The sequence below is a fragment of the Orussus abietinus genome, unplaced genomic scaffold (genome assembly GCF_000612105.2).
Source record: "Orussus abietinus isolate OABI.00-Male unplaced genomic scaffold, Oabi_2.0 scaffold53, whole genome shotgun sequence".
Lineage (NCBI taxonomy): Eukaryota > Metazoa > Arthropoda > Insecta > Hymenoptera > Orussidae > Orussus > Orussus abietinus.
In genome coordinates this window covers 122,596-145,668 of record NW_019394239.1, presented here as the reverse complement: position 1 = coordinate 145,668, position 23,073 = coordinate 122,596, and the positions used below count along the sequence as shown (strand labels likewise).

At 39.8% G+C, this 23,073-nt stretch overlaps 1 protein-coding gene across 1 annotated transcript in view; it reads right to left on the bottom strand.

Moving 5' to 3' along the window:
• LOC105694537 (MDS1 and EVI1 complex locus protein EVI1) overlaps positions 1–22,067 on the bottom strand; it is a 39,431-nt gene extending 17,364 nt beyond the window's left edge. The window contains exons 1-5 of the mRNA XM_012415313.1: positions 21,757–22,067; positions 20,563–20,871; positions 19,837–20,148; positions 19,517–19,719; positions 236–367 (exon numbers count right to left, since the gene is read on the bottom strand). Coding sequence (XP_012270736.1) covers positions 236–367; positions 19,517–19,719; positions 19,837–20,148; positions 20,563–20,871; positions 21,757–22,036 — 1,236 coding nt within the window. The 5' untranslated portion in view covers positions 22,037–22,067. The remainder of the gene's footprint in view (positions 1–235; positions 368–19,516; positions 19,720–19,836; positions 20,149–20,562; positions 20,872–21,756) is intronic.
• Between the last annotated feature and the right edge of the window lie 1,006 nt (positions 22,068–23,073).

Sequence of the window (23,073 nt, the reverse complement as noted above, 5' to 3'; positions counted from 1 at the left end):
TTCACATTGTCAAGTTTGAAACGATTCGGTACATTCAGTTCGGAGAACAGTTTCATAAACGAAACCTCTTCTCGTCACTTTCACATCCCCTTAAACCCAAGGAATTTAGAAAATCTTTCTCAGAAGATAAAGAACTGACTTTAGTAAATGACGAATAATTTTCTATCTGCGATTTTAGGCAATAGTCGTTTCTTGAATTCGGCCTTCGATTATTTGCAATATAATTAAGGCTTACCTGTCCACCAATGAGGACATGTCGCATGTTCACGGTCTGTGGTCTAGTGGTACTCCTTATATACTTCAGCCAATTACTCTTCACGTGAGATGCATCCAGCCATCCTCGTACTCCATTTGCGGCGATGCGTACCTGAAGCAAAACGACGCCATTTTGGATTAAGGATTTTACTCCTGGAGAAAATTTCTTAACTCGAGTTTAAATCTAGATTGATACCGATTTTATAACATATGAATAAATGCAGACGATTTCATTTTTCAATATCCGATAACTACGTGTATCGTCTAGCACAACGAAATAAAACTATACCCATACTCAGTAATGACAAATATTTTTAAAACCACCACTCATAACCTCTTTACCTTATTTCATTAAAAAAACTTGATAAATGTAAAAAGTTAAGCATTAATCAAAAACTCCGCCACTAATATTTAAACAAAAATTCTAAAAGTGGAGTTCACTTAGACCTATGAACGTCTCGCGTGTTAATTTATGATTTGCAGTACTGTAACTTTCAGACGTTGCTATTTCTTTGCAAGTAGTACATAATGGCACGATGGCGTAGCAAACGTGATACAACGATACAATAATACAAATAGAGGAATCCAGAGAGAGAACACCGTCATGATAACATTCCAACGATAGTCGACCCATCAAACTGTTATCAAATTACAGTATAATTTTTTAACAGAGTATAATAGCCCTTTCGCATCGTGATATACAATAATACAATCCAGGCAGTTTGAAAAAAAACACCGTCATATTGACATTCCAACAAGGATCGACCCATCGAAATGTTATACAATTACAGTATATTTCTTTAACAGGGTATATCGCGAACGTGATACAATGGTACAATGATACAATTAGGGGAATCCAGAGCGAGAACGCGATCATGTCGGCACCCCAACGATGGTCGACCCGGCGGTTCCGGTCCAGACCCGCGATCACACATGACCATTGTCGAGGAGGCTTAATGTCGGCGAATACGCCGCGTAATGTTTAGATCCGGAACATTGCGCTTAACGGGCTGCGGCTTTCAAGCTCCACCCTCGATCTATCCCTCGCTCTTCGGGCACTTTTGGCTCCAGGTTCGACCTACGTCCGCCTCCCTACTTTGGGGCGCGTCAAGTGATTTTTCCGATTGTCTTGCGGGTCCACCGCGTCGCGACGCTTGGCCGACCAAGCGACGCGCCCCGTTCTTCCCCAGGGAACCCCCTGCAGCGGTTCCCGAATGGGAAGCCGGAGGACCACGTGTCACGATAGGATGAAACACTTGCTCCCGGGCTCGTTAAAGCGCCATTAGGGAGCAGGATGCCACTTCAAATGGCGGGAGACAAGTGCGCCATTTTTGAACCGTCTTGGGAGATTTAGAGATCTTTCTTAGAGAACTTTTATGACGTCTTCTGGAGATTACAGTATGATATTAATTACTCGATTTTTATTATAAGGACGAACGTTATCGTTTTATAGTGAACATCGACAAATATGAAGAGATAAGTGCGCGACTTTTGAACCATCTAGGAAAATTTCGATATTTTGTTTAGAGAACATTTGTAGCGTTTTCTGTAAATTGCAGCTTGGTATCAATTACTCGTTTTTTTTTTATAATCCTTATGAATATTATAGTTTTATACTGAACATCGACAAATATGAAGAGACAAGTGCGCCATTTTTGAACCGTCTTAGAAAATTTAGATATTTTTGTTAGAGAGCATTTATGACGTCTTCTGGAGATTCTAGTTTGATATTAATTACTCGATTTTTATAATACGGACGAACATTATCGTTTTATAGTGAACATCAGTAAATATGAAGAGGTAAGTGCGCGATTTTTGAACCATCTAGGAAAATTTACAGATTTTGTTTAGAGAACATTTGTAGCGTTTTCTGTAAATTGCAGCATGGTATCAATTACTCATTTTCTATCATACATACGGACATTATCGTTTTATAGTCTGATATAACAATGCAATGCAGTGTATTTAAATGCATAAATGCGTAATAAAAAAATTAAGAATACACGGCGGAAGAGAAACGTTGATTTAACGTCTTTTCAACTCCACTCTTTAAACTACTTTATTTTACACATTCTGAATGGTAACTTTCAATTAAACACGGCCAAAATGTTGCATAAGTGCTGATCGAACCAAAGACGAGCGGAAAGTGTAATTTTAACGAACCGGAAGACAGGACTTAATGGTACTAATTTTCTGGTAACATCGTTTCTAGCACTCGTTCCGGATTAACCCGACAGGTCGTACCACCTGCCGGCAGTCCTGCGAAACAGGGTGCTCCTGGAAATCAATAAGATATCTCGCAGGTGGATAAGTGCCCGTTGGGTATGGGCAGAAAAGGTAGTCGGAACCGGTGAGCCTTGAAGTACTTTTCTTGGATCCTGATCCTCTATCCGCATACCGGGCCGGTAATCCCCTCGCCTAGGTAAACTCGCGAAAACATCGGATGAGCCTCCTCTTGGTTACTCATGCTTCGACACTTCCCTAGAAACGATTCCCAGCTTTGTCCCCGGTGGTTTGCACTTCACGCCTCGCACTTCACGCCCCACACTTCACGATCTTCCACGGTCGAGAAGACCCTCACCTTGAAAACCTCGAAGAGGGGTCCATCTTTGCTCACAGCTTCCTATCTCAACCTAGTCTCTGACAATAAAAATGTGACAAGGCAAAATATATCCCCAATAGAAACTAAATTAAATAAATATAAATTGGCACGATTCTTACGACCTCCTCTCTATGATAAAAATGAATTGAAGATGGAGATAAAGATTGTTTGAACGTAACAAAAAAATATTTAGAAAGGCAGGCAGAGTCGTGGGATGATTTCAGGTGTAGATCCCTCTGCGCGAAAGATATCTATTGAAAATGAAGATAAAAGGATTTATTGAAACTGAGTTTGGTTATTTTTCTCTGATTTTTTTTTTAAAGGTTTTTGAAAGGTTGAAAGAGTCGGGGGCAATTTTAGGAGTAGGTCTTACATTGAAAATTGAGATAAAAATTTATTCCAACTTTGGAAATAAAGATAAAATTTGAGATGAATGGAGTTATTAGAACTGAGTTCGGTATTTTTGTTCTGAAAGGTTTTTGAAAAGCAAGCAGAGTCGTGGGACGATTCTTGGAGCAAGGAAACTATTGAGGGCACCTAAGGCCCATTTTTAGAAGATGGGCACGAACAGACTTCTAACACGACAGATTAGGATCTATGGACTGCTCACACCTCGACAATGATGTGTTAACTCTGGGACTCTGACAGTGGCGCAGCCACGAATTTGTCCCTTTGTGGAAAAGGGACCGATTTTTCCGGAAAAGGCTCGAAACTTACGCCACCGCGAGCGTCCTCCTCGCAGCGGGTGATCCGCTCGCTTTGTCGGCGTGCGGAGGACATGTGCGGACAATCCGCACGACAGATTTGTCTCCAGAGAATCTCTCATTCCCGTAATAGGCCCCTTCTTCCTTTCGAGCCTAACTAAAAAGGAAACGAATTTCGGGAACGGCGGGATGAAGGCAAATGGCCTCGATTTTCAAAAGAAATGGAATGCGGAAACGCGTTGTTTGCATTTTGTGCGTATATATTTTCTCCATAATTTAATGTCTCGTCAATTTTTTACCATTTTTTTCTCGAGTTTTGTATTTAGACCTTTCAATCAACGCGTATCTTTGTCAAATTGTTGCGGACATGTTGTACAATTGTATGTTCCGCTTGAAAAAGACGAGAAATCTTCGTAATATGGCGGAACGCAAAAATGCGTAATTTCCATTTCTGCGTTTATATACATTTTTTAATATTTTAATGAGCTTTTTTGGATTTTGTATTTAAACCATTTGTTTTTTATCCATTTGTATTTACGTGAAATTGTCAAAAGTGCTGTAAAATTTTTTATTGTGCTTGAGGAAGACTTCATGGCTTGATATGATATGACATGACATGATATGATGAACTTGGGAAATAATAATTTTACTTTGGAACGATGTTAACGAAGTGCCAATGAAAATTTACTAAGGAAGGTAGCATTTCCGCGGCACTTTGCGAATGTCTGAAAACCGAGCTAAATAAAGGGGCAGGGGAACGAGAATGGTGACAGGGAGAGGTGCAGAGAAAGAGAAGGATAGAGAGTCGCCACGCTTGTCGGTCGCATGCGGATAAATTATAATTGCATCATTCTTTGAGCCTCTTTAAAAACTTGGTGGCCTTGCGCCGAGAAATTGCTAAAATTGGCAGAAACGCGACCATTTTAATTACACGAGGTTTGCGGCTGAATTTTCCCTCTTTCTTTTTTCTTTCTTTTTTTCGGTATAATTTAAGCTTTTTCGCGGTGCTTCTAAATGCGCTACGTTGGTGAACTAGAGCTCAACGAGAGGGGAAAAGGAAAGAGAAACGGAAATTACACGAGATTTTCGTTAGAACGTTAAAAAAAAAGTAAAACTCGGTGACACTTTTCTGCAACTCTTGCAAAGCATCCTCGATTATCGGTTTCACGCATCGGTCGCAATTAAAATCAAGCAAATCGAATTTAAAATTTATTATGCCAATTTCGAGGTACCAACACCTTATATCATGTTTCAAAGAAATGTTTCTTTTAGCGTCAACTCCATGTGTTACAATTTTCTTATAGAAAAAATTCAACTTCTTTCGTAAGACCTACGCTCTTCTCCTTGGTCCTCTAAATATCCTTCTTTCAATTAAAAGAAGAAAAAAGAAAGACGCGCAGTTTCAATTTTCCCACTTCTTTTTTCTTAGCTTGACAATCGGTTAAATATTCCTCAAGTTATGTTCAATAATGATCTTCGATTGCTCGCTCTGTATATCAGGAATGATCAAAGAAATCCCTAAAAATAAGCATTAAATTAAATTAAGTATGTACAACTTCTAGCAATAAAACACTCGTCTTGAATCATATTGTTAAACGGAACACAGACTCTACCTATAAAATAAAAATACCATGAAAGAATTAACCTGCAATTGCAAAGCCATTGTACAACAGCCACATTAAGAAAAAAAAGTTGAGTAACTCGAAGGAATATACATTACGATAAAAAAGTTCCTGCGATCAAGTAAGTCCAAAAAAATGTCAAATTGAGTAAACAAAGTTCTTTTAAATCAACGTCAATTTTTCTTCTCAACAAAATAATTATTTCTCTCAGTTATATAAGACTCATCACAACGATAAATATGTGAGAAATTTATATTTGTTTCAGTTAACTGGTCTTTTTTCTCAGTGCATTTAAATTTTACAAGTTATTACACTTTATTTTAGTATTACTTATTACACTTAATTTCATCCCTTCTAATTAATTTCCCCATTAGTTCCAAAAGGACCAGATCCAAAGATCCCAAAACCTCTTCAGGGCACGCGCTGTAAACAGGGAAACTAACGAGCAGCATCCGGCCATTAAAGGCGAGAAAGAAGACGTTAAGATGAGCTGAGCAGGGTGAAACGGCCATTAAGGGTGGCAAAAGAGATGTCGAAGAACGACCAGGCCACAGAAGCCAGGACCATCGCCATCTTTGGAAGGATCCAAGACCTGACCGGATGAGCAGGACATGCGGTTGGACGGTCCTGCTCGGCATGGGGCGCCCAACAAAACCCCGATCGCCTCCTTTGAAACCTCACACCTCCAACAAAACCGATCCACTAGAGGCTCGTCGAAAGGTTGGCGAGATTTTGCCCAAATGCCGAACGAAGGATGAACGCCTGGCAGGATCAGAGCCAGACAACCTGGCCTCAATGGTCCCTTATAATCGGTAACGTTCCACGTCGTGTCATCGTCAAAAGACCGGCTTGCCCAGTTGCGGGTGGATAATGCTTCCCTGCCGATTGTCATCTTGTGCGACGAGTCCTGTAGGATCAACTAAAAGATAGGTCAGGACCTATCTTTCGCGGAAAGATCTCCTGCGCCAGGACAAAGTCGGAAGGATCCTCCAACGCCTCCTGACGTGGACAGGTGTGATGGAAGGCGTGATAACGTGACGCAACCATCCTGGTCAGCTGTTTCGAGGATGTAAAAAGGAACCGAGATAACGAAATCTGCGGAATCCTCTTTGTTTAGGGCCGCTTTAACTACTGAGATCATTTCAGGCATTTAAAAAATCATTTAACACCCTGAGAAAAGACATTCCTGCAGTCGAAGGTATATTTCTCGCAATGGCACCGAAGAGATAGTTTCCTTCATCCGAAGAATAATTGTTTCACTTAAATAAACTCAAATAAATTGTAATTCCGAAGAAATTTTGCGAATTAGTCCTTTCTTTTGTTTAGGGCAACTCTGACTACTGAGGTCACTTGAAATATTTAAAAAGTCGACGCGTTCACTGAGAAAGAAAATCCTGGTTCTTGGTATACAAATTTACATAACATTATGATTTTGGCCATTTTTAATCAGTCGTGATTTTGTAAGAAGTGAGGTCTCATGTTGGTGGCGCTTCAGATTAGGATTCGGGATAAGAATCTGTGATATGAACCCAGAATCAATATCCTTGTCGAGTTCGCTGGACGTCGATGGTATATCGAGGTCGCTATGGGCGAACTTGCTGGGCGAGAAGTTATGAATAAAAACCGACCCATGGCGGATGATGGGCCGGTGATGGCCGACGCAAAAATGCTTTTAGCTAACGCAGCAGGTCCTCCAATCCGCAGCTTCTACGGAGACTCACCCTGGTCCCAATTGAAGGATCGATCTCTCGCACTAAACGCTAATGGCGGTAACAAAGAGACCACGAGTCCCCGAGACTCGAAAAACTTGCGCGAGGACGATGCCGAGAGAATTTTAGACATTTTTCTAAATATTTCAACCGCGAGATTTAATAAATTCAGGCCACATGCATATCTAAAATTTTGAAGAAGACTAATCTAATCATCACCAATTGGAAGAATGTCTATTTTATTCTATGGAAATCCCGTAACAAAAAGTCGTTCAAAATAGATTTGACCGATCTGGCCTTTTTCAGGGAGGGAGTGGCTTTTATTCAATCGAAATTATGTAATGAAAAAGATTTCATATAATCTTGGCTAACTTAACCATCACCAAGGAACTCGGCTTTATTCGCTGACAATCGAAGGGAGAAAATGTCGTACCAAGTAACTTTCAATCTTCCGCGTCGTATCTATGCAAATGTCATTTTCTCGGTACATGTACGCACTGGTGATATTACCTTTCCCTAATTTGCAAAGCACTTTGTAAATTAATAGACTAATAGCGTGGATACGCGTCTTACGTTCTGAGCGTTCTCCCAAAACCCGCCCCTGTAAATTGACGCCTTCTCGCCATTTTCCCGAAGTGCTCAACTTTCCCAAACTGGCGAGCCATTTCCCGGAGTTTCCACGCCGGGTCCTTAACGGCAGTTGATTATCATCCCCTAAATAACATCCCTTAAATAAACAGGCTGTTTACGATTCCCGGCACGGCATGGTCTAAGGCAGCGAGTCGCTTCCATCCCCGGCGAATATCGGGCGAGAAACAGAGTTGGCGCGTTAGGTTGGCGACATCTTTGCTTAATTTCCCCTGGCACTGGGAGGTGCAGGTGACTGCGTGCCTCTTGCCTTAATTAATGCTTAATTAATCCGTAAAATCGGATATTGCGACGACGAGAGCCCGGTTAATCCAGGAACTCGTCGGAGCAGTTGTCCCGCGGAGGGTCCGCCATATTATCTAAATTAGGCTGTAAACGCTTAATTATTTCTCGATACTTCATTTAGGTTCACGACTGTCCCCATTACCTGAAGAATGTGCACCTGACAAATTTCAGATTATCGATATTTATCTGAAATTCATGAATTCTATAATATTTCTATTTAAATTATGTTCCGTACGCGACGAATATTGGGAACAAAAATTTTTCTTTTATTTCAAGGAAATTATTTCTTTGAATGGAGCATAAGATCAAGGAAACATAGTCCTCACTTAAAAATACCGAATGTTCAATTATGATGTACTGCACTTGATAGAAAACTTCATATATTAAAATAATCAAATAAGAAGTCGATATTATTTCAAAGAAATAATTTCTTTGAAAGGAAACGAATCTTTTTTACTAGGGCATTTCTTTTTTCATTTCAATGAGATGAAATATGTTTTCAAACCTAAGAAACCATTTCTTTCATAAGATCAAATGAAATATTTCACCGTCATTTGTTGCAATAAAAAGCGTTACAGCTTTAAAGAAATTTCCAGAATATTATTATCTTTTTGAATGAGAAACAAATATTTCTTTGGGGTAATTACATATTCTTTTTACCAAAACTCTGTTCTTTTATCCAAATGAGCATGATTAAAAAAAAATGATTTTCGTTTAATCAGATCATTTTAATTCAAATTGTTTCAGTGTATGAGCGAAAGTTTTATTATATAGAAAGATGGCATGAATTAGACAGTCCAGCGAGGGATGCAAATCTTCGTGTCCTTTGTCAATGATTTCGCAAGTGCTCTTGACCCACTTGACTCGTGTCGAGAAAGTAATGTAAGTAATGACACGGAGAACCCTGCCCTTCGACCCGTGTCTAACGTGCAGCAGATGCCACCCTCGAGCACAACGCGCTCCCTAAATGCGCCCAAGGGAAGCTACCCTCGATGTATCTAACGGTATAAATTATCCCGAGTCAGCCCCAGTCTCTTATATGATCGATCATTAGAGGCCTATTTACCCGAAAATTTGGGAAAATTGTTTTTCCCTTCGACTGCTCCACCCTGGGGGTTGTTCTTGACGGCGGATCCCTGATCTTGCAACCCCGAAGGTAAAAACCGCGATTACCTAAACGAGGAGATTAAAGTGATATGAAAGGGTCATTATATATATAACGTAAAAATATTTATAACACATTTCTCCAAACTGGGTGCACCGAATCATTTGAAACTTCAGTACATGATTATGAAAGCCCTAAGGAAGAACGCGATGCTCGTGAATTTTCATTTTTCACAAAAAATGTAATTTTGGTTCTAATCTAGGATAAATAAAGAAACATTTTACTTGAAAAATGAAATTTCATGAGCATCGCATTCTTCCATAGGGCCTTCATATTCACGTGCTACAGTTTCAAATGATTCGGTGCACCCAATTTGGAGAAAAGTTTTATAATCATTTTAACGTTTTATATATATAGAATGACCCTTTCATATTACCTTAAGTCCTTCAAAATATCCCTCTGTACCTCTTCTTCTCCCTTATTCTCCTTATTAACTTCAAAATTGATTAATAAAAAATACTGAAAACCGTGCAAGTGCACTGAGAAAAAAAAATCCATTGAACCAAAGAGATATTTCTTTGAATGGTACCAAAGAAATATTTGGTTAATTCCTAGAATAAATATTTGACTCGAGTTCCGCATAAATGTTGCATTCAATTTATTCAAGTTCACTTGCGTCAAATAATTACTCTTCGAATTAACAAATTGTTACATTGGTTCAATGACATTTTTTCTCGGTGTGCATTTTAATTAGATTTAAAAAGAATTCTTATTTCTAATTCTGCAATCACGAGACATGCATGTCTTCCATTCTATGAATGGATCTGAAAGAAAGTCAAAGTCAACACATCCTCAACTTATGATTCATCGAATCTAACGTTTTTTCGGCCATCTTGGAGTTCTCCCACGGACTTCATTTTCCACGTGGAATTTGATGTTATCTCGAGATCGGTTCCCAGATATTCTAGGATCTCTCTCTAGGTTCCTCGCTCCGATATTCCAGGACCTCTCTCTGGTTCGTTTTCGAAAAGGTGTTTAGCTGCATTTCGAGATCGATTTTCCGAGGTGGGACCGCAGAAGTTCCGGCGAGACCCGTCGCGAGTAACGCAACGTGGCGCTGCTGCGTCGCTCTTGATTAATGCAAGGCAATAGTCCAAAGCACACACGAAGGAGGGAAGGAAAGGGAGGAAGAGAAGGAGAGAGAGAAACGGAGAGACCTGAGGTTTGATATCGTCCTGTGTACATTCAACTTAAGTGCTCCCGTTCCCTTCCTGATTAGTTCGGACATTGTGGCAATGCTGTGCAAGGTTATGTGCACAATCCGTCAGCCCACGCAACAGTTTCAAGCCCAACCCCGTAGTTTACGAGAAGAGTGACGAGCGTGCGAATCTTTCCGACATACCTCCAAATTGAGGAAATTGGAGGTTATGTCCAGATTAGGAGGCCGATTTCCGTTTGTCATATTCGAGCCTGAGAAAAACATGTCATTGAACGTAAGAAATATTTCTTTGAATGGTGACAATGTAATATTTTTTAAATTCAAAGAATAATTATTTGACTCGAAGAAACTTAAATAAATTGAACGCAACATTTCTTCGGAATTATAACAATTTACTTGGGTTGAATTCTTCGAATTAACAAAATATTTCTTTGGTTCAATGACGTTTTTTTCTCAGGGTATAATCATGTCATCGAAATAAAGAATAATATACCAAATCGTACTAAGGTGTTCACGTACTTCCCTATTTTGTTTAAAAATTTCTGTAAATAGTAAACGGATATGATGTGAGCGTGGTTATTAAATTTCTTCTTGTTTAGAATGGTCTATACAGGGTCAGTCAAAAACTATGATTTTAAATGTCTCATTACGTATTAATTTGATTAAAAAATGTTCACGAAGTGTTCACAAGATGATGTGAGCAAAATTCGTGCGGATCGCTGTAATTCCCTTGTACCTAATCGTGTTAAAAATCGACAATGCCTTACTAATTATCTAAAGAGATGAAACGCTCACGCAAGGTGGTGTCATCATATCAGAAGAGGGAAATAATAAATTATAAAAAGACATTTCTTTCCAAGGATGTATGTAAACAAAATTCGTGTGGATCTCTGTATTTTTCGATTCACCGAATTGTGTTTAATTCGATAATGTCTTATTAATTATGTACAGAGATGAAATGCCCACACAAGGTGGTGTCATCGTAAAAGAGGGGGTGATCTTAGAGGGGTTTCATAAGGGAACGGGGGGTTGTCCAGGCACGTAGCCCCGTGACTCGAATGCCCGGGACAATCGAGGGTCTACATCAAAGGACGGAATTGTTTCCCGTAAATTATAACCGGAGCACTTACTCGACTTCTCGTTATGAGTTGCGAACAAGTTCAATTAAGTCTCCACGTCCTGCGAAGTCGGGAACGGCTTCCTGTACGGAATCAGAGAGTGTGAAGAACAAGGGACAGAGACTCTCCACAGCATCACCGCGTAAAATCGCGTTATATACGCAACGGGCAGGAAAGAAAGATAATTCGCGAGATGGAGTCTATAGAAAATTACAAATTAACTTAGCGGAGGTGATTAAAATCCATTATGCCAAGAGAGGTGTCGGTCTAACGAGATAATTCGTTTCGTTGCATATATTCGACGCAAAACTGCGTACTATAAGTAATTACACTGTTTAAANCTAAAAGTGTATAGATTTTATGAATTTTTTGAACAGTATAAACAATTAATTCTTATACTTCGCCATACATATTCAGCACATATTTGATGCAAAGATATGTATCAAATAAACATATAAATAATGAAAACGTTAATCATCATGATTCGCCTCGACTTATAGATTTGATGGAGAACTCGATATTCCAAATAACGAAATAATCGAACTCCATAATTAATTTCCTTGTATATATTAATTAAAAAGATGTAACACGTGGCATGATAGATTACTTCGATATTTTCAAATTTGTAAGGTTACCGATTATTATCATTTATTTTATTTTCGAGATTATTTTAAATCTGCAGTTTCTGATGGAGGAGACACCGTGCGCGTTACTTTATGAAGTGCGACGAAGAGAGACGCATATGCAGGACTGGGATCAAGAGAGAGACCCAGCGAGACCTATCGTGATTTTAGACGCAAATGTCTCGGAACAGGGAGGGTGTTGAAGGCCAACGGGACGACCCCACGAGGGATGCTGACGACGGTGACGATGAGCTTGAACCGATAGGGTCAGGGCAACACGTGTCTCTTATGCCCCTTTGCAGCAGTTCGCCAACTTAATGACGTGACGATTTATCAGGCCGATACGGAGATACATTTTCGATCCCGAATTTTCCCGACCATTGTCCAAAAACGGATTAATAAATAATGCATAACGCAGCGCCCACTAAAAACAGGTTACGCGCGAAATCAGTGTCACTCGAATTCACGGAGTTAATAAAAATAATCTCTGTAAACATTCCTTAATAAAAATGCATAAATAGAGAAGTAAAAGCTATAAAATAATATGCAAATAATAATGTATATTATAAAATATATCGAAAGTCAATCATATAATTTTTTTTTTCTTGAAGGCATCTCGATTACACGAAATTGCGCTAGAAGAAATGAAACCAGCTATTCGTGAATGAAGTTAAATTATAAATTCGCATAAATAATGCATAATACAGCGTCCACTAAAAATAGTTAGGTTAGGTGTGACATTAGTCTCCCTCGAATTCATGGAGTTAATAAAAATAATCTCTGTAAACATTCCTTAATAAAAATGCCTAAATAGAGAAGTAGAAGCTATAAAATAATATTCAAATAATATATATTATAAAATATATCGAAAGTCAGTCATGTAATTTCTTTTTCCTGAAGGCGTCTCGATTACACGAAATTGCGCAACCAGAAATGAAACCGGCTATTCGTCAATGAGGTTAAATTATAAATTCGACAAGAAAGGGTTCGGCGGGGAAAGGCTAGTGAATTTAAATGTCAAAATACACAGGGCGGCCTACCCCGTTACCTGTACAGGTATCATATCTTTATGTTAATATAATACTCGAGAGAAAGGGAGGCGGGGAGAGAAAACTGTCAATCAAAAACTCGATCTCTAGAAAAGGGCTAGTTAGTCGTCCAGCCTGCATCGGGCTAACTTATGCGGACTGGTGCATATCGCTATTTGTGCCCGAATATTCGCGTCATTATTCGCGTATAAGGATGTCTGCAGGCAGCCATTTTGGGACTGCCTCGGAAGGTTGCAAGGGATGAGTTTTCGGCACATAAAAAGACGCCACTTTGCATGATAAACTGTCTGACAAATTTGAGCAACGTCGAAGGAATGTGAAAATTATTTAATATGGCAAGGCTTATTAAATATACATACATAAATCGATTCAATTAATAAGCGCTGCCTACAGATTTTCAAAACCCTCCAGCATCATGCTGGTTTAAAAAGAAATACATACACAATTCAAATGAATTAATAAGCTTTGAGATTAGAAAAACCTTTCGGCATGATGGCTGTGAAAAAAGAAATACATGTATAATGTATATTAATTAATAGAGTGAACAAGACTCAGGAAAAGAAGTCTTATGACGCTGTCGGTTGAAGAATAACTCGCAAATAATTCATATTAAATGTTCAAATCAATTTACACTTATCTTGATATTTCTTAGAACGGTTTTTATTGGCTAACATGTCTCATGTTCCCGTCAATCACCAATCAGGAATCGAATCCGTCGATCCAGGACGACTCGTTGAGAACTAAGGAAGTAAAATTCACATTGATCCGTCTATGTGACGAGTCAATGGACCGAGCCGAAAAAGGAATATAAAAATGAGAAAGGACCATTTCCGAAATTCGAAAAAATCAGTAGTTATTCTCATGGAGAAATCAAGGTGTATCAAGGAGGTCAGGGGGATGGACGTCCCTTATTCTGCCATCTTGACCGGTGGACTGGCCACGGATGACCAACGTCCGGGTCCTTTGACATCCAGGGCTCGTCAAGGCCCTGACATGGTGACAATAAAGATCCCCGCAGCTTTGATTGTCACTTGTTTCCTGCCAATTCTGAGAGCGGCGAGAGGAGGTGCTCGGCCGAAATTTAAATGCGGAAAAATTCGCAAGAGCCGCTCGGCAGGCATTATGGCCGCCAGAGTAACCCTACACGTTTCTTGCGTTTATTGACAAGTTCCTCGAGCAGGAAAAGATCGATTTAAATAAAGACCAATCCCGAAGAATACCGTCGAATGACCTGCCGAGAAAGGAAAATCGTACCTGACATTTCGTCCAGACAGTTTTTCCCACCGATTCTACACCGAGAAAAATAATTCATCGCACCAAAGAAATTCTAACAGTACCAAAAAAAGATATTTTGTCAACTCGAAGAATAATTAGCTGATCCGGATAAACTCTAATGAATTGTCATGATTGCGACGAAACGTTGCATACAATTTATTCGAGCCAAATATATTTATTCCTTGAATTAATAAAATATTTCTTTCGTTCCGTGACACTTTTTTCTCGGTGTAATCGTTGGGCATTGGTCGCTGATCGATTATCAGTCAGCTCGGCACACTGTTCGGGGAATTTTCAAAAATGATTACTGGTCTTTACGCAACCTATCATTTGCGCACGATACATAACTTGTCAGTGGCATACGTCGCCGCAGGCCTTCCGCACGATTTGACGAAAAAGCAGATGGGAGACGCTTTTGCGGGAAAACAGACGCTTGGCTAACCAGAAAAGCAGTTCGCGGACAAGGGGGACATGGTAATCGTGTGGAAAAAATGCTAACAGTTATAATCCGACGTGAGATTTCGAAAGCCTCGTGCCCATAAATCGCTTCTATTCTGGTCTGTACCCCCGCAAAAAATATAGAAAAAAAATTACAAACACCCCGATCTATCATTTCTAATAGTGATGTCAAGTAAACACCGCTGATAAATTTAAGGAACCCAATTACACGAAAATTGTACACACCCAATTCACGTATTTATATGTTTAGGTAGTTTCTGGCATTACGAATTAATTGGTTCATGGCGACTGTTCGTAAATCGAAAATTCATAAAATTCGACACGTACGGTTTAAAATAATTATTTCGATCATACAAATTGGCGAAGGTAAATATTGGTAAAATTGGAGAATTCGTAAAGTTAGTCGCGTGCAGTTCAAAGCAGAAATCCTAATGAAAAACAAATTCACGAAAATACAAAATTCGTAACAAAAAAGAATCGCAGTTTGTCATGCGCACTCTAAAATAAAAATTCCAATAAAAAAAGAAATTGTAAAGCCAGAATTCGTATAGTTCATAGTGCATATTTTAAAATAAAAATCCCTATAAAAAATAAATTATAGTCAGAATTTGTAAATTTTGCCACATTTGAAAATAAAAATTCCACTGGAAAATAATCACAAAGCGGGAATTCGTGACGTGAGAAGGTAAGTTCAAATTGGATCACTTTTTTAATGGTCCCGCCACAGGTCGGGGCGAATCAGCCAATTTCCAAGATCGGAGAGAAAGAGAGCCGACTGATCATTTGGTCGGATTTCCAGAAGGCGAGCGGTCTCGACAAATTGGGCGCAGTCTCTCGACAAACAGCCCGAAAAGTGTTCCATTTGAATGAGCTAAGCCGAAGATTGGTTTAGTTGCCACGAAGGCGAACCACATCGTCCCATTACGCGTCATGGGCCTTTGGAGCACACACGTCTTTCTCGGTCCTGCAGCGCCAGTGGTGGGGTCACACCCGCGGATCGAGACCAAAAAAAAGGTGAAAAAAAAGGGAAAGGAAAAAAGACCGAGCCCCGAAAACGCGGCAGGTGGGGTAATGTCGATACCCAAACCGATCCACAATGAATCCGCGAATCCGTTTCCCCGATTCCGGGAGAAAAGGTCTCGGAATAAACTTTGGCCACACTTCCGATGATGGGCCGAGGGCAAAACTAGGGTGGAGACTTTATATCGCGTTCTCGAGGGGTGATCCTGATTTTTTTGCTTCATCTCTCCTCCCCGTCTCTCGTTCTCCCGGTATTTTTTCTTCCCTTTTTTTCCGGAATGTGAGAAAAGGATTAAAAAAAGGGCCCACGGGGTTTTGTTATTGGGAGCGATCGAGTCTCGATTCGCGCGACCCTTGGGACTTTCCTCTCCTCGTTTTTCTTTTTTTCCTTTACTCTCAGATTTCGAGAAAAGGATTACGCAACGGGGTACCTGCTAACGTTCGCGAGATTTTTGGAAAAAGGATACGTGGACGTGAGAACGAGAGGAGAGCGCCCCGTTGATAGATCGGGCTCGACGAGACGAGGGGGTAGCTCGCATTAATCGATCCCGTAATCGGGAACTCGCGACAGTTGGCTCGACGACTGCTTTTTGTCGGCGCAGATCGATGACGTCATTTACATTTTGTCACTGCGACATGCGCTCCTGCCTGCTATCATATCTGTCACTCGGACTGACCCTGCCGGGGTTTCGGACCGATTCGGATAGTCTCGGATTGTATAGAACTGTTTCGAATTGTTTCGAATTGTTTCGGATTATTTCGGATTCTCTCGGATTCTCTCGGATTGTTTAGATCTGTTTCGAATTGTTCCAGATTATTTCAGATTGTCTCGGATTCTCTCGGATTGTTTAGAATTGTTTCGTCTGGGTTTCGGACCGACACGGATTGTCTCGGATTGTTTAGAACTGTTTCGTCTGGGTTTCGGACCGATTCAGACTGTCTCGAATTGTTTAGAACTGTTTCGAATTGTTACGGATTGTCTCGGATTATTTAGAACCGTTTCGAATTGTTTTGGATTATTTCGGATTATTTCGGATTGTCTCGGATTGTCTCGGATTGTTTAGAACTGTTTCGTCTGGGTTTCAGATCGAATGGGATTGTCTCGGATTATTTAGAACTGTTTCGAATTGTTACGGATTGTCTCGGATTATTTAGAACTGTTTCGAATTGTTACGGATTGTCTCGGACTATTTCGAGCTTTTTTAGGCTGTTTTTGGGTTCTTTCGGGCTGGTTCAAATTGTTTCGAACTGTTTCGGATTGTTTGAGACTATTTCTTCGACTGTTTCGGACTCTTTTTGGCTGTTTCGGACTGTCTGGGTCATTTCAGATTATCAGAGTAAGTTCCAAATCATTTCGCTTAATTCCAGACGAGTTTGAACCATTTCTACCAAACCATTCTAGACGGTTTCGAACTACTTCAGACGACTTTGGACGGCTCCGAACCACTCCAAATAGATTCTACCCGAGATACCTTCCTGAAACGTTTCTAGCATATTAATTCCAACAGAAATACGTTTCCTGAAACTTCCCAGTTGAATTATTCAACTCTTTCTCTCCTTTAAAGGTATCTTAATCAACGAAATCCATTGTCCCACCGATTACAAACAACCAAATCAATCCCGCCAACCTGACCGAACTTTATACAGCTTCCATTGACAACCCTCTCTCCTTTCCCTTCCGCTTTACCCGGCACTCCTTGGCAATTTATTTAACTCGTTTTACGGAAAATGAGAAACCAGAAATGTTAATTGGAACTCCACGTCTAAAACCAATGTTTATCGAACGGTATATTTTTCAAATTTTAAATTCAGGTCTTTAAATTTCCTGAAAGTTCTTATTTCTTCTTTAGGTTAAAAGGGCGGAAAGGAGTGGCGCAAAAAGGTGGAAATTCAAAAGTTTTGATTTCCGAAACTGCCGGCAAAACTGTTAATTAAAATTCCACATATGAAATTAACACTTATCGAATTGTATATTTCAGGCCTTTAAAATTCTAAAGAATTTCCATTTTTTACTTCTTAAGTTAATATGGAGGAATAGAAGAAGGGCGAAAAGGAGTGCCAAAAAATGTAGAAATTCAAAAGTAGGTTTCCGCATCTAAAATCAACACTTCTAAATTTAAATTCAAATCTTTCAATGTCCGTCGAATTTTCATTCTGTATTTTTTAGGTTACCTGCGGAAAGATCGAAGAAGGGCGAAAAGGAATGCGAAAAAGGCTTGAGATTCAAAAATCGGGATCCCCAAATTCGCCTGCAGGGATTTTAATTAATATTCCACGTCTAAAATTAACACTTCCAAGTTTAAATTCAAATCTTTCAATGTCCGTCGAATTTTCATTCTGTATTTTTTAGGTTACCCGCGGAAAGATAGAAGAAGGGCGAAAAGGAGTGGCGAAAAAGGCTTGAAATTCAAAAATCGGGATCCCCAAATTCGCCTGCAGGGATTTTAATTAATATTCCACGTCTAAAATTAACACTTCCAAGTTTAAATTCAGATCTTTGAATATCCGTAGAATTTTCATCCTGTACTTTAAAGGTTACCCGCGGAAAGATAAAAGAAGGGCGAAAAGGAGTGGCGAAAAAGGCTGGAAATTCAAAGTCGGGATCCCCGAATCCGTCAGCAGGGACGGAAGGTGACTTCGAGCACTGTTTTCTTTAAATCTCTTCATCGGCCGTCGAAAGAGCACCGAAGAGGAAAGATCGAGGCGGGACGAGAGCGATTTTTCGTGGAAAACCGGCGGCTTCGTACGAGAAAAGGCGGAACAGAGGAAAAGTGCGAGCGAGAAAATTGACGAATCTGTCAACGCGGATGACACCTTCGGCACGGCAATGCCACCAGGTGGCTGCTGTCGAAGAACGAGGACGAGTCTGTCCTCGGCATCTGCCGGATAATACCCCAGGATTATGGCAGCGGGATCGGAAACCCGACTGCGTCGGGACGAACCGAGCATTTCTAGAGAGCTCGACTATAAACAGATCGATCATCTTTCAAACGGTTCGACGACTCTCCTCGAGATGATATCGACGAACAGATTCGCGTGTGAATCCGTCCGTCCCCTATCAGGGGAAAAATAGAGAATCTCTGCTCCCCCAAAAACCTTTTCCAAAAAAGTATATAAATTCCAGATCACAACTAAATAATTCGACCACATGTAAATAATGTAAATGTAATAATGATGTAAATGTAAATAATTATGTGGTATATACAGTCATGGTGTATAGAAAATATCATAAAATATAAAGACATGTTAGAATAATTTAAATACCGTGAGGTACATCAAGAAAAACATTCCATTGAACCAAAGAAATAATTTGATAATACAAGGAATAATTATCTGACTCCGATAAACTCAAATAAATTATCATCATTCCGATGAAAGGTTGCATCCACTTTTATTCGAGTTAATTCTTTGAATTAACATAATATTTCAATGGTTTAATGACATTTTTTCAAAGTCCAGTGGTGGTGGATTTTACGAGCGAAATTTTCAAACGAAAGGTCGGAATGATCAACATGCGAGGATCGTAATTTTGAAAATGTCGGTTCTGGAAGAATGTAGAGGAAATTTCAAGGGGTTATTCACTCAAGAAATCATTGAAATTAATTATTTTAATGCTCGAGTTCACGTGGAATTCGGCTCGAAATCGCAAGCAGAAAAAGGTGGAAATCGTTGGGAGTCACCGAAACGTCACAATTTTAAAACCAAACGTCATTTGTTACCGAATCGCATTGTTTATCACGTGACATCAAATCGATTCTCAAAGAAATAGATCGCTTTTTCTGATAGTCCCTCGGAAAATTCGTTTGAAGGTTTAGGTACTCACCTCCCAGGCATAGCGAAGGTCGAAGGGCTCTCCAGTCCATTTTCCCAGGTAAGGACCAAACCTCGTTCCACGAGGGATGTCTTTCCTTGCGCGAACGTGCGGTTCTCCAGTAGCGGATTCTCCGACCTCGACTTCCGGAACTGGACAAACCCAATCCTTGTTCTGCTCCTTCGACTCTCCCGGTTCCTGCTTTATCGTGGGTTCTGCAACAGAAATTATCCCCTTAATGAATGCCCATTTTTAATTTTTAAGCATAAAAGATACTAAATATTAATAAAGAATTTTTCTTCTTAAAGACTGTTCTTTTCTAAAGGACTCACGATATTCGCTCTCGCAGGAATCCCTAGGGACGGGGCAGTCCTTAGGGTTCGATTTCGAGTTGCTTTCCCAGAACTTCCTGTCGTCCTCCCTGTCGGCAGAGATCTGGAGGTCCTTCTTGCAGTTCGGCTTGTCAAAGGCCAGGGAATACTCAGATCGGTAATTCGACATCCCCTGGAGGAATTCCTGAGGGCCGTCCCGACTCGCGTGCAGGGGTTTCGTTTCCCTGAAGACGGGGTTGTTACTACAGGGACGCGAAGAATCGGTCTCTTCCGTTTCCGCACTTTTAGAGAAACTGCCGCCTTCCATGCCACCTGAAATTTGACAAAAACTCTTGACAAACTAATTGCATATTTAATTCACCCCTCGATATAAATTAATTTCGACATATTATTCCATTTTTAGATTCCCATGAAAGTTGACCTCACCCTGAAAAGAAACGAAAAGAATTTCATCGAACCAAAGAAATATTTCTTTGAATAGTACCGAAGATATATATCGTTAATTCGAAGAATAATTATTTGAAACAAATGAACTCAATTAAATTGTCACGATTCCGAATAACGTTGCATCCAATTTCTTCGAGTTTATTTGAGTCAAATAATAATCCTTCGGATTAACGAATTATTTTATTGCTACCATTCAAAGAAATATTTCTCTGGTTCTGAAATTTTTATGAAATTTTTTCTTAGTGCGTTAATTAAATTAATGTTACAAGGGACATTTACTGTAATCACTCCGACAGGAATCTGCGGTGGCCGTGTATTCCTTGGTCTCGGATTTCTTCAGGTTTTCCCAGATCCTCCGGTCATCCTCTCGAGGAGGAATCGAAAGGTCCTGGAAACTCGTCCTGTCCACGATCGGGGGACAGTCGAGCTGGTAGCTGGACCTCGCCTGGTGATAATCTGAAGAGAGGTCCTGGACAGTCGGAGCGAGTAGGGGTTTCGTCTCACAATAGACAGGATGTGTGCCGCAAGGACGAGAGGAGTCAGACTCGACAAGATCCATGTCCTCTGCACTCACGCTTTCGACGCCACCTGTGAATTAATGAAAACTAAATCAATCATTTCAAAGGAAATACCGGGACCGTAGAAAAAGTCATTACCCTGAAAATACAAATTACATCTTCGCAAGTTTCATTTCAGAGTTCAAAATCAAACCTTCGGGACTTTAATCTCAAAATTTAAAGTTACAGTCACACAAAGTTACACTTTCAAGGCGTTACCCACAGCATTCCAAATTACTTGCGAAGCTTCAATTTTAAAATTCAAAATTACACCAATCATGGCTTAAATCCCAAAATTCAAAATTACGCCTGCATGACTTTAACCTCGAAATGAGAAATTTCGTAGCCGTGAATTTAATCTAAAAATTGAAAATCCGTTTCCATGATTTCAACCTCAAAATTTGAAATTTCATTTTCGCGGTTTTATCTTCAAATTTCAAAATCGCGTTTCCAGGGCTACGACCGAGGGCTTATTCATTCAGGAAATAGTGGATTTTAATGCTCAAAATCGGTTAGCAAAGAAGAATCTCGTTTTCACTGATTTACGAGTGGCCCCTCGGATTTAATCGTGAAAAAAGAAAAATATAAACTGCACCTTCATGGCATCAAGCGCAAAATTCAAAATTACACGATTTTAATCTTAAAATTGAAAAGCAAACTCCACAGATCTCCACGTGACTTCGAGCATATAAATCCACGATTTATTTCTTTATGGACCAATTGCCTTTGATTGCATATAATAAACAACAATAAGATTCGGTAACAAATAACGTTCAGCCTTAAAACTGTGACAACCTTTCAATGATTTCCAATGATGTCTGCTCGGGATTTCCAGCAGATTTCCACCTGATTTTGAGCATTAAAATCCATAATTTCCGGAATTAATGACTCGGAATGAAAAACATGATTATCTTACAACAATCGTTTCGACAGGAATCTCCGGACATCGGATATTCCTTGGAATCGGGATTCTTGCTACTCTCCCAGACCTTCCGGTCGTCTTCCAGATCCTTGGGAGACCTGAGATCCTTCTTGAAATTCGGCCTGTCCAGCACCAAGGGGTAGTCGGACTGGTAATTTGGCCTTGTCTGAAGACATTCTTGAAGAATGTCCTGAGGGCTGGTGGCATGCAGAGGTTTCACCTCGCCGTAAATGAGATTATTGCTGCAAGGACGCGAGGAATCGGTTTCTTCCATTTCCGTGTTCTCGGCTGAACTTCCGCCCTCGGTGCCGCTTGCCACCACCTTCTCACCTTCGTCGCTGTTTCCTAGAAACAGATCGACATGGAATGAACTTTCGCGAATCCCATTTTGACACGCCAATAGAACGAAATGATAAAAATAAAAAGAATACAATAACCCGACAGTAAGGCGGCTTTTTAAGGTGAAGTGAAACTCTCCTCAAACCAGTCGATTCGAATAAAACACTATTTTTTTTTCTAAGGATATTAGACCGAACTGTCTGAAACTTAAACACATGACTCGTGAACACCTAAGAATTATCCTGACACTTTTGAAATTAGGATTTTCGATAAGTAAAACGAGAATTTGTGAAGAATCTTTCTATTGAAAAGAAAAGTTACATCGTCGATTTGAATGAATTTTTTTTACTCTTCCTGACATTTCTTTGGACGTATTACATCGCAGGATTTTGTTATAGTAATGCATGTTTCTTTGAGTCAACCAACTGTTTTTTTCTCAGGGTATATATACAGTCTAGCAATGATTTCTCTATGATCGCAGCTTAACAAATTTTCGTGCATAACCATGTCGGTCCCCACACTTGTAAAAAGTGTGGCATATCCGAGAACAAGAAACGAGGTTTCATCTACGCTGAGAAAAAAATATCATTGAGCCAAAGAAATATTTTGTTAATTCAAAGAATAATTATTTGACTCATATAAGCTCGATTAAATTGGATGCAACATTTATTCGGAATTATGATAATTTATTTGAGTCAAACAATTATTCTGGGCATTAACGAAGCATTTCTTTGGTTCAATGAATTTTTTCTTCTCACTGTAAATATACAATTCATTCTCTCGATTCCGCGATCAGTGGTCAGGGTCCTGATAAGCTGAAATGATCCAAACACTTCGCGCCTCTCTTATCAAGCTCGTGTTTGGACATCTTTACTTAACGATCTTCCTCTCAATGGTTTTCTTCCAGTCTTTCAACGATCCTAGACACACACCCATGGTGTCTTTTTACGACTTCTCCGTACGATATCGTTT